The 12,852-nt window shown below is 48.0% G+C and overlaps 1 protein-coding gene across 1 annotated transcript in view; it reads left to right on the top strand.

Moving 5' to 3' along the window:
* The window catches only part of LOC143975641 (von Willebrand factor A domain-containing protein 5A-like), a 180,327-nt gene that overhangs the window by 75,374 nt on the left and 92,101 nt on the right, over positions 1-12,852 (top strand). The window contains exon 7 of the mRNA XM_077478133.1: positions 11,973-12,142. Within this exon, the coding sequence (XP_077334259.1) occupies positions 11,973-12,142 (170 nt within the window). The remainder of the gene's footprint in view (positions 1-11,972; positions 12,143-12,852) is intronic.

A 12,852-nucleotide genomic window follows, 5' to 3' on the forward strand; every position in this document is an offset into this window, starting at 1 on the left:
GGAGAACTCTTCAAGAGAAGGCCGTGCGCAAGGCTGGCTTCTCTGAAGGAGCCTGGAGACTCAGTTGAAGGATACTTCATGGATCTACACTCATACGGTATCACGGACCGGCTGAGAGATACTGGTACCGTATGATAGCGCTTTAAATTTGTCTACGTCCCTCAGTTATGCTCAAGTCTGTGGCAGAGACTTTCTCAAGTATTCTACGCTCAAGTCAGTCGCAGAGACTTTACTTTATTTAACACCCTACTGCCTGCTAGGCCTAGTGAGAGGAGGTGTGTCCGAGGGTTGTAGAATCCAGCTGTGAAATGGTTATTCTCTGGATTATAAGAGACTTTCCATTTTTGTAGTCCAAAGTACCTGAACTTACTCCTAACCTTCTACCCTAAACTGAGAGATTCTGTTTCTACTTCAAATAAATAACCCAAATGAAGATTCAGTGTCAGTTTCCATATTTCTTAGGGCCATCTACCACAGGAAACCCTAGACGGAGAAGCAGTCAAGAAGGTAACGGTAAGCCCAATAAAACCAGCAGCTCTTTCGGGGGTCAGTGCTACAATAGTTTGACCTCTGTTTCATCTTCAGAGGTAGATGATCTACCTCTGGGGAACAAGTTTGGGTCCTTATCTGAGGGGGAGGAGGAGTCTTTTAAATTCATCTCTCAGATGGAGGAGGATGAGGTAGAGTGTTCCCTAAAGAGGTCAAGGCCTCCAGTAGGGAGAGGGAGCTCAGGCTAAGAAACGCCTACCTCAATCATCCTGATGGGTTCCCACTCTGGAAAAGGTGGCAATGTTGCCAGCATAAAATCTGTAAGGGCTCGTAATATGGCCTTATTTTTGCTCAGCGAGATGGATACTGATATTTTATTTTTGCAATGTCCACCTGGCAAAGAGCGAGTGGAGTGGTGGGCCCTCCTTCTGGTTTCTTGCGACTGAGCCTTATAGCGGAGTTGCAGTACTTTTTACTGGCATGGTACCATGACGGCGGGTTATCGAGGTAGAGCTTGGAAGGTGTATGGTGAAGGGGCATGATCTAGGTTTAATAAATATTTATGGACCACTAAACTGGAGGATAAATTTGGCTCTGCTGGATGATGAGGAGGTAAGACAATCCTTTGAGGATTTTTTTCAGGCTCAGGTAACCATCCTGCATTTCTTCAACAGTAAGTCGAGTGGTGGGAGCTTGCCAAAAGCCAGATTAGTGGGTTTTTTAAGGCCATAGGAAAAAGGAAACAGCTTGGTAAGTCAATTGCCTACCAGCAGCTGGGGAGAAAACTCGATCGTCTTGTCTCGAGTGGTGAAGATACAGGGGCAATCTCTGAGAAGAAACTTCTCCTTAGGAAATATTATGCCGCGTACACATGAGCAGACTTTTCAATGGACTAGGTCCGCCGGTCTTTCCGACGGACTTTCAACGGAGTTCTGACGGACTTTGCGAATGAATGAACTTGGCCACACACAATCACACTAAAGTCAGATGGATTTGAACGTGATGACGTGCGACCGGACTAGAATAAGGAAGTTTGAAGCCATTAGCCAATAGCTGCCCTAGCGTCGCTGTTTGTCCGTCGGACTAGCATACAGACGTGCAGATTTTTCGATAGGAACTGGATCCGGCGGAGTTCCAGCGGAAAAATTAGAAACATGTTCCATTTCTAAAGTCTGTTGGATTTTTGCAAATCAAAAGTCCGCTGCAGCCCACACACGATCGAATAGTCCGCCGGAATCGTTTCCATCGGACCTTTGATGTCGAAAAGTCCGCTCGTGTGTACGGGGCATTAGTATGACCGGCACGCTTCTTTTGTTCTGGAAAAGGACTATGGGAAATATCACTCGTCCAACCCTTATCAGAACTGCAAACAAAGCGCAGCAGTTAAAGTGGTTGTAAACCCTTACAAACCACTTTGACCTACAGGTAAGCCTAGATTAAGGCTTACCTGTAGGTCCAAGAAATATCTCCTAAACCTACACGGTTTAGGAGATATTTGCCGAAAGACAGCGGCGTGCAGGCGCACTGAGCACGCCGTGGTCGACAGCGATATGCCACGAGTGGCGGCTCCCGTGCGCATGCGCGGGAGTGACGTCATCGTGGCTTTGCCGAGTGACAGAGGCGGAGCAGCGAGACCCACCGAGAAGATGGATGCGCCGGACTACAGGGGACAGCGGTGACTTCGCTGGCTCCTGTGTCAGGTAAGTGACACATAATGGACTACTATGCAATGCATAGTAGTCCATTATGCTTTACCTTTGCAGGGAATGAAAGAGGAAGTAAGCTCATCAGGGTTTACTTCCTCTTTAAGACGGTTGTTGGGCTAAGGGATAGTATGGGCTCCTTGACAAAATCAAGGTCAGGGATCATGGAGGTCTCAATGTCTTTTTATGTGGATCTTTTGGGGGAGAAGTACCTCGATTGGGCAAAGCTGCAGAGTTTTCTGGATTCTTCACCAGGTCTGGGAAATAACATTCCACTGGCAAGTTTGATGGGGGAAATCACAGCAGAAGAGGTAGTCAAAGTTATAGACGGTCTGACTATTAAGAAAACACCTGGGCCAGAAGGATTGACGGCTGCATTTTATAAGACTTTCAAATCCAGCTTGGTACCTTATCTTCTGGAGGTATTTAACGGCTGTCTGCAAGAGGGTTCGCTCCCTCCCTCCATGAGACAATCCGCTGTGATCCTGTTGTCAAAAGGCAAAGATCCCTTGATGATTGAGAATTGGTACCCCATTAGCCTTCTCAATGTTGATAGAAAGATTCTGGTGAAGATGCTTTTCTGGCGCTTGTCGTCAGTAACAGACAGATTGCTTTCTTGGCAGGAGCACTTTTTCAGCAGTGTTAGCTGTCCGGGAAGCTCTGGAACATTGCGGGACTGAAGGCTGGGGAAAGTATTTGAGTGGCATTGGATCAGGCGAAAGCTTTTGATCGTGTCAATCATGAGTACCTCTGGCTACTCCTTGACAAGTATGGCCTGGAGGGTGGGTTTATTGGATGGCTTAAGACTTTATACAGAGAGGCAGAGAGCTTCATGCTTGTTAACAGTTGGGTTGGATGGCCCTTTGGGTTTGGATCGGGGGTGTGCCAGGGGTGTCCGCTGAGCCCTTTGCTATATGTGTTCACAGTGGATATTACCGGTGTGCCGCCCTTGAGGGTTGTAGCCTATGCTGTTGACGTTCTTGTCTTTATCTCTGGTAAAGAGGAGGTGCAAGTGGTGGTCCCAGTGAATAAGCAGTATTCCGAGGCATCAGGCTCCAAGGTCAACTGTGATAAAAGTGACGTTTTTTGGATGAGCGAGGGAGGTGAGAGCTTTGCACTTTCAGACACCTTGCCAAGGCCTCAGCAGAAAGTCAAAGTATTAGGCATCGAGTTTGGCCCTGATGATTACAGTAAGTCAAATTGGGAAGCCAGGCTGAATGATGCTGATGTCAAGGTGAAATGCTGAAAGGGGTGGCGGCTCTCCTTAAGGGAAAGGGTGGACTTGATTAAGACCTACCTGATTCCTACCTTTCTGTATGTCAGCTTTCTTTGCATCTTACCAGAGTCCTGCTATACCAGGATTTATAGTTGTTTCTTCCAGTTATTATGGGGGAACAGGCTGAATCTTGTGAAGTGGAATGCGACTTACCTATCTAGGTGGAAGGGTGGCCTAGGGATGGTCAATCCGGTTGTGTTCTTCTCTCTGATGTTTTTGAAACATAATTTTGGTAACATGCTAGCAGAGAGACACCGCCTGGATGGGCAGGTATTTTCCAGATCTGGTTTAGACCTTTTCTGGACTGTTGGGAGAGTGGCGGGCCAGTGAAAAGCCTAAGGATGAAGCATGGTAAGCTCCCGGCTTATGTTGCCCCGTACCTGAAAATTCTTAGACGGTGGCATGTGACAGCGGAGGATATCAGGTCCCTCCCTAGGAGACTCCTGGGTAAGAAGATTGTGGGTACTGTCTTTCATGCGCCACTGTCCTTAAGTAATTGCCGGGTCATATTATGAGGGAGGGTTTACGTTGGATAAATTCTGAGCAGATTCCCTTGAAATTTAGGGACATAGGGCTCGCTTTCCACGGTAGGCTCTATGTGAGGGGGAACGTGAAGTGTCGCTCTTTGGACAATCGTGGTTGTCCAAGAGCGGAGTGTCAGGGTGAAGTGAAAACCATGGACCACTTCTTGCTTCAGTGCCCTTTCTGAATATTCCTTTCTTGCCTAGCATGCCTTTCTGAGCGGTTGTATGGAACATTGCAGAATCGCAAGGTATTTGATTTGGACACTTTTTTTTAGTCAGCTTAGTAGTCCGATATTACACCTGGAATGCATTGTGTCAGGTATCCCTTCGGCAGAAAGTCCTTCCTGTTCCGGTGGTGGTGTGTGAGATTCTTGGTGAGGTAGGGAAAATTCGGGGTCTCAAGAAAGACAGATGATGGCAAAGGGTCTGGATAAAGGTGTGGAGGAAGTTTAGGCCTGTACAGGGCTGGACTGGGACAGAAATTTGGCCCTGGACTTCATCTAGACCAGCCCACTTACATTTTGAGTGTCCCATGAGCACCCCCTTACATCAGAGTGTCTCATTAGCAGCCCCTTACAGAGTGTCCCATCAGCAGCCCCTTACATCAGAGTGTGCCATCAGCGCCCCCTTACATCAGAGTGTCTCATTAGCAGCCCCCTTACATCAGAGTGTCCCATCACCAGCCCCCTTACATCAGAGTGGCCTACTGAGCCATCGGCCCACCGGGAAACTCCCTGTAGTCCCGATGGCCAGTACATGCCTGGGCCTGTAGCTACTGTTTGTTGATCTCTGGGTTTTGGGTCCTTTCCCTGTTTTCACTTTGGACATGCCCTTAGATTTGAAAGGATAAACATAATTTTGAAGAAAGGCTACATACACATGATCTATGTTTCTTGGTCTGAATGTTAAAAAAGTTGAGTAATGTACATAATTTTTGAAGAGGTCTGTGCTATTTAGTGATATAATATAATACAGTGATATTGCTCTTGGTTGGGAAAAAAAAACCTTTTGTTCATATATTATAGATTGAAGTAAGCCATTATTAAAAATTGCTGACTCAATATTGAACCCTACGGAATAAGACTGGGGTGGCATTAAAGTTCATGTGAGTGTAAAGGCAGGCATCCCAATACTTTTGGTAATATAGTGAATGTGTAGTAGGGATGAGCTGAACATGCTCTGGTTCGGTTCGCACCAGAACTTTCGAACGGACCCCAAATTTGTACGAACGTTAGAACCCCATTGAAGTCTATGGGACTCGAACGTTCGAAATTAAAAGTGCTAATTTTAACTGCTAATATGCAAGATACTGTCCTAAAAAGGGTTTGGGGACCTGGCTCCTGCCCCAGGGGACATGGGTCAATGCCTAAAATGTTTTTAAAAATGGCCGTTTTGGCGGGAGCACTGATTTTAATGACGATTAAAGTGAAAAAAAGTGAAATATTCCTTTAAACATCATGCCTGGGGGGTGTCTATAGTATGCCTGTGAAGTGGCACGTGTTTCCCGTGTTTAGAACAGTCCCTGCACAAAATGACATGTAACAGAAATAACGTCATTTAAAACTGCTTGCGGTTTTAATGTTATATCTGGTTCCTGCAATATGGTTGAAAATCATTGAGAAAAATGGCATGGGTAGCCCTCCCTGTCCATTACCAGCCCCTTTGGGTCTTGTACGGATATTAAGGGGAACCCCGTACCCATATTAAAAAAAGGAAATGCGTGTGGCCCCCAGGCCCTATATACTCAGAACAGCAGTATACAGGCGGTGCAAACAAGACAGGGACTGTGTAGGTTTGTTGTGTTAAGTAGAATCTGTTTGTAATTTTCAACTGGTACATTTTTAAAGTGTAGCTCCAGTCAAAAAATCTATTTTTAAGCTTTTTGGAAAACATAGGGAAGGGTTATCACCCCTGTATAATTTGTTTTGCCGTCCGTCTTTTTTCATCTCACTTGCTGTTGTCTCCTTCCGTTTGAAAGTAGGAGATGTTTGTAAGTTGGATGTTTGAAAGTAGGGGCCTGCCCTATATGCTCTGCAGAAATGGCGGAACAAGGTGTTGGTTTTGCCACAACATTGTAAGCCCTCAAAGTGACTCTTGGTGGGCACTGGAGCGCCCTGCTGTGAACGATTATATCAAGAATTGTAATTACATGCCATTGTTGAACAGTAGTAGAAAAATTGACCTTTGGCGGTTGTGGTGCTGGTGCCACAACACTATAAGTCCTCACAGTTACTCTGGGTGGGCACAGGAACGGGCCCTCCTGTGAAATATTATATCAAGAATTGTAATTACATGCCCCTGTTAAACAGGGGCTGAAAAATTGGGCCTTAGGCGCTGGTGCCACGACACTGCAACCTCTCCCATATACTCTAGTTGTAGTGCAGGAATGAGCCCTGCTGCAAAGCATTGCATCAAAAGTTGCAATTAAACGCCCCTGTTAAACAGGGGCAGAAAAATTGGGCCTTAGGCACTGGTGCTGGTGCCATGACACTGCAACCTCTCCCATATACTCTATTTGTAGTGCAGGAATGAGCCCTGCTGCAAAGCATTGCATCAAAAATTGTAATTAAACGCCCCTGTTAAACAGGGGCAGAAAAATTGGGCTGGTGGCATCACCCAGAACCAAAAATGTTCTTCCAACATATCAGCGGAGGAGGAAGAGGATAGACAATCAACATAACAGGACAATCACTCAGCATCAGCATAGGCAGTCTTGAAGGGATGTGATATTTCTAAAAAAAATTATTCGGTTACATCAGCTTCAGGTGCTTGGTAGCTGTGGGTGGTCCAAGACTGATTCATCTTGATGAAGATCAGTTGATCAACTGAGTCGGTGGACAGGCGCACCCAGTGATCGGTAACAAAGCCACCAGCAGCACTGAAGGTGCGTTCCAAAAGAACGCTGGATGCAGGACAGGCCAGTAGCTCAATTGCATACTGTGCAAGCTCTGGCCAGTGATCCATCCTCAAGACCCAGTAAGCCAGAGGATTTTCGGTGGGAAAGGTGTCCAAGTCTGACCTTGCCCCTAGGTATTCCTGCACCATGTAAATCAGACGCTGGCGATGGTTGCTGGAACCGATCATACCTTGGGGCTGCGGACTAAAAAATTGTCTGAAAGCATCGCTCAGACAGCCACCTTCTCTACCGCTCCTTCTGACCGATGCCTGAGCAACACGTTGTCCAGGACCAGGAGTTTGTAACCTCCCAGTCTCTGGGAACGCGTTGCACAGACCTTTCTGCAAGGCCTCCGGGAGATGTCTCATCCTCTGTTCCCTCTGCGACAGCAAGATAAGGTCGGCAACCTTACCCTTGTACCGTGGATCAAGGAGAGTGGCCAGCCAGTAATGGTCCCTCTCCTTGATCCGAAGAATACGAGGATCCTTCCGCAGGCTTTGCAGGATCAGGGAGGCCATGCAGCGTAGGTTAGCTGAGGCATTCGGTCCGGAGTCCTCTGGGTCACTAAGGACAACATGATCTGCAGCTACCTCCTCCCAGCCACGTACAAGTCCACGTGTTTCTTGGGACTGTAAATCATCCCTACACATCTGCTGCTGCTGCTGATGCTGAGTGCCAGCCTCCACCTCCATGCTGACACAATCATCCTCCTCCTCCTTCTCTTCCTGTGTGATGGGTGGCACAGCAGGAACACTGTCTGGATAAAGGGGGCCTTGAGAGGCAAGGAAGTCCTCCTCTTCCTGCCTCTGTTCTGCCTCAAGTGCCCTGTTTATTATTCCACGCAGCATATGCTCCAAGAGGTGGACAAGAGGTACAGTGTCACTGATGCATGCACTGTCACTGCTCACCATCCTTGTGGCCTCCTCAAACGGTGATAGGACAGTGCATGCATCCCTGATCATGCCCCACTGGCGTGGTTAGAAAAAACAGAGCTCCCCTGACCCTGTCCTGGTGCCGTAGTCGCACAGGTACTCATTGATGGCCCTCTGCTGCATGTGCAGCCGCTGCAGCATGGCCAACGTTGAGTTCCACCTGGTGGGCATGTCACATATAAGGCGGTTCTTGGGCAGGTTCAACTCCTTTTGGAGCTCAGCCAGCCGAGCACAGGCATTAAATGATCGGCAGAAATGCACACAGACTTTCCTGGCCTGATTCAGGACATCCTGTAAGCCCGGGTACCTGCCCAAGAACCGCTGCACCACCAGGTTAAGGATGTGAGCCACACAGGGCACATGGGTCAGTTGTCCCTGTCGGAGGGTGGAGAGGAGGTTGGTGCCATTGTCGCAAACCACCATTCCTTACTTAAGCTGGCGTGGAGTCAACCACCTCTCGGCCTGCCCCTGCAGAGCTGACAAAACATCCGCCCCAGTGTGGCTCCTGTCCCCCAAACAAACCAGCGCAAGCACGGCATGGCATAGTTTTGCCTGTGTACTTGCGTAGCCCCTGGAACACCTACGGAGCACCGCTGGTTCTGAGGACAGAGCACTGGAAGAGGCCATGGAGGAAGAAGAAGAGGAGGGGGTGGAGGAGAGAGGTGTGTCACAACCAATAGTAGCATTTTGGAGGCGTGGTGGCGGAACAACCTCCAACACTACTGCACCTTGTCCTGCATCCTTCCCAGCTGCCAGAAGAGTGACCCAATGGGCTGTGAAAGACAGGTAACGTCCCTGTCCATGCCTGCTGGACCATGAGTCAGTGGTAATATGCACCTTACCGCTGACCGCCCTGTCCAGCGAGGCAAGGACATTGCCTTCCACATGCCGGTAGAGAGCCGGAATCACCTTCCGTGAGAAAAAGTGGCATTTGGGGACCTGCCACTGAGGAACCACACATTGTACAAACTCACGGAAGGGGGCCGAGTCTACCAACTAAAAAGGCAGCAGTTGAAGTGCTAGCAATTTAGCCAAGCTAGCATTCAACCGCTGGGCATGTGGATGGCTGAGAGTGAACTTCTTTCGCCGGTCCAGCAGCTGGGGCAGGGACATTTGCCTGCTATAATCGGACGTGGGTGTACTGCTAGCAGAGTGCCCTGAAGCACTTGGCTGTGACACACCTAATTCTACACCTTCATTCCTCTCAGAGCAGGTTTCAGAGAGGACTGAAGGTCTAGTGGGGTTGGAGAGCCCAGCTGATGAGGAGCAGGAGCAAGGAGAGGTCCGCTTTGTTGTTTGGTGTGGGTCTTTGAGGTACGCTTGCCAACGAGCTGCATGGCAGGTCAACATATGTCTGGTCAAGCATGTGGTGCTCAAGCGGCTGATGTTTTGGCCACGCAAGATACGCTTGAGACATATGTTGCAAATAGCAGCGGTGCAATCTGATGCATTCATCTCAAAAAAGGCCCACACCAAAGAACTTTTAGAATAACGCGCAGAGGCAGCGCCCTGCACAGGCAGAGCTCTGCGGTGTGATTCAGTCGGTGTGCTGCCCCTAAGCTGGCCCCCGGAGGACATCCTGCCTCGTTGGACATGTGCCTCCTCCTCCTCCTCTCTCCTACCAGGCACCCACATGGAGTCAGTGCCCTCATCATCCCCTCCCTCTTCATCGCTGGAGCAATCCTGGCAGTATGCTGCAGCTTGTGGAACATGACTGCCAGATTGCTGTCCTTCTTGAGCATCCCCTCTCTCTGCGCTCATGCTACTGCCTTCCTCTAGCTGAGTATCATCATCAGAGCCCACAAAACACTGGGCATTCTCCTGGAGCATGTACCCAACACTGTGCTCAAAGAGTTCAGGAGACTCCTCAGGAGGACGTGGTGGGTCTAGGGAACGAGTCACTGATGATGACATTGAGAGGAGGGAAGACGATGCGTTGGCAGCTGCTTTGCTAGTACCCTGAGCCTGGGTGAGAGAGGATGAGGAGGATGAAGAGGGCTTGGTCATCCACTCTAACAAGTGGTTGGCATGTTGCGGCTCAACATGTCGCTACCGAAAAGAAGGACAAGCGTGTCCCATGGCCACATGCTGATGATGGCGATGCACCGCATCCACAACCAGCACTGTTGTCTCTAGACACAGAGCCTGCTTGCCCTCTTTTATCGGCTCGCGTCTGTCTGCCTCTCCTTGCTGGCCTTCCAGATATGGTAATGGCCTGAAGGGAGATGGGAAAACCAGCAATTGGGTAGTGTATATTGTGCTGGAGGCACACACAACATCCACTTACTCCTGCAGATGGCTCAATTAGAGAAGAGCTATGTAGGTGGATATAATGGTGTATACTGGGTTCAGGGCATGCAGACAGCACGCACAATCTCCTACAACTGACTGCGAGCTCTATTTAAAAAGAGCAAGATAGTTAGCTATATAGGTGGATATAGCGGTGTATACTGGGTTCAGAGCACGCAGACAGCATGCACAATCTCCTACCACTGACTGCAAGCTCTATTTAAAATGAGCAAGATAGCTAGCTATATAGATGGATATAGCGGTGTATACTTGGTTCAGGGCACGCAGACAGCACACACAATCTCCTACAACTGACTGCAAGCTCTATTTAAAACGAGCAAATAGCTAGCTATATAGATGGATATAGCGGTGTATACTGGGTTCAGAGCACGCAGACAGCACGCACAATCTCCTACAACTGACTGCAAGCTCTATTTAAAACGAGCAAGATAGCTAGCTATGTAGGTGGATATAATGGTGTATACTGGGTTCAGGGCATGCAGACAGCACGCACAATCTCCTACAACTGACTGCGAGCTCTATTTAAAAAGAGCAAGATAGTTAGCTATATAGGTGGATATAGCGGTGTATACTGGGTTCAGAGCACGCAGACAGCACGCACAATCTCCTACAACTGACTGCAAGCTCTATTAAAAAAGAGAAATATAGCTAGCTATATAGGTGAATATAGCGGTGTATACTGGGTTCAGGGCACGCAGACAACAACCACTACAGAAGAGCAAGAACGCAAAACCGGCCGATAACGATTGGTGTATACTGTGTTGAAGGTACACAGAACACCCACTTACTCCTACAGACGCCAACACACTACACAAGGCCGCCGCACTGGCGGCCTTATATAGTGTGGGGCGTGTACTACACAGCCTGAGCTATGATTGGACACAGGCATCCTACCTGTGGCCAATCATGGCTCTCCTTGCTGCCGGCGCTGTGATTGGCCAAGCATGCAGGGTCACAGTGCATGCTTGGCCAATCATGAGCCAGCAATGGCGCAGTGCATTGTGGGCCATGAGCGCCACACGAATTTGGTGCGAACTCTCCATAACATTCGGAATTCGCCGAACGGGCGAACAGCCGATGTTCGAGTCGAAGGTAAGTTCGACTCCAACGCGAAGCTCATCCCTAATGTGTAGCTTAGTATGACTAGAACCAATCCCTCTGCGGTGCAGCCAGAGGGAGGGAGAGGAGGAGAAGCTGACAGCCTTGCAGGGGGGAGGCAGAAGCGTATCAGTGTCTGGAATAAGACAGTACAGTCAGACCTCCCGCTCAACATGTGCCCGGGCTCCCCTTTTGAACAGATGGGGCCCGAGCCCAGTACAGGCGAATTGGCTGTGCTGCCTTATCAGCTGCCCTGTGGGTAGTGCTGCGGTAACAAAATCTACGCAACAAAAAACAAAGCCTATCCACTCCTGATGCCGCATACACACGATCGGAATTCCGGACAGAAAAAGACCGTTGAGAGCTTTTCATCGAAAAACGCGTGTATGCTCTATTGGAATTTAGCTGTCCAAATTTCCGCCAGCCAAAAATTGATAGCATGTTCTCAATTTTCCAGACGGAAAAACTTTCTATCGGAATTTGGTGTGACCGTGTGTAGGCAAGATAGCTTGAGCGGAATTCCATCGGGAAAACCATCAGAGCTTTTTCCAACGAGAATTCCGATCGTGTGTACGCAGCATTCGATGCTCTTAGCGGACGGCCACAAATTTGTTGGTAATAATAATAGTCTGTGACAGTGATGAGGGCCATAAAAAGAGTTGAGCTGTGTTGAACATGGAGTAAAATTTTATGTCTTCTTAGTCTCTCTTTGTTACAATCTTATTTTCTCCCTGTGTTCTGTAGGGTCCATTATGGCGGAGTCAGTGGCCATGTTGAATTTCTACCCGAGTTTCCCAGCTGGACAGGAGCAGTCCAATTGCGGCGAGTTTATTTTCCTTGTAGACCGGTCTGGCAGTATGGGATGGAAGATGAATTCTGAGCCAAAATCCCCAAAACGGATTCAGAGTGCCAAGGTCAGTAAATTGCTTAACCACTTACAGACCGGACCATTTTGCTGGTCAAAGACCAGACCACTTTTTGAGATTCGGCACTGCGTCGCTTTAACTGACAATTGCGCGGTCATGCGACGTGGCTCCCAAACAAAATTAATGTCCTTTTTTTCCCCACAAATAGAGCTTTCTTTTGGTGGTATTTGATCACCCCTGCGGTTTTTATTTTTTGCGCTATAAACAAAAATAGAGCGACAATTTTGAAAAAAACGCATTATTTTTTAATTTTTGTTATATTAAATATCCCCCAAAAATATATAAAAAAAAACATTTTTTTTCCCTCAGTTTAGGCCGATACGTATTCTTCTACACATTTTTGGTAAAAAAATCTCAATAAGTGTTTATTGATTGGTTTGCGCAAAAGTTATAGCGTTTACAAAATAGGGATAGTTTTATGGCATTTTTATTAATAATTTTTTTTTTTTTTTTACTAGAAATGGCGGTGATCAGCGATTTTTATTGTGACTGCGACATTATGGCGGACACATCGGACATTTTTGACACATTTTTGGGACCAATGTCAGTTATACAGCAATCACTGCTATATAAATGCAGTGATTCCTGTGTAAATGGCACTGGCAGTGAAAGGGTTAACCAGTGGGTGGCAGTGTAGGGGTTAAGTGTTTCTAGGGGTGTGTTACTAACTGTGGGGGGTTGGGCGTTCATTTAATGAA

Source organism: Lithobates pipiens, unplaced genomic scaffold (genome assembly GCF_037356315.1).
Source record: "Lithobates pipiens isolate NorthernLeopardFrog02 unplaced genomic scaffold, aLitPip1_a1.2 Scaffold_13, whole genome shotgun sequence".
NCBI classification, from domain to species: Eukaryota; Metazoa; Chordata; class Amphibia; order Anura; family Ranidae; genus Lithobates; species Lithobates pipiens.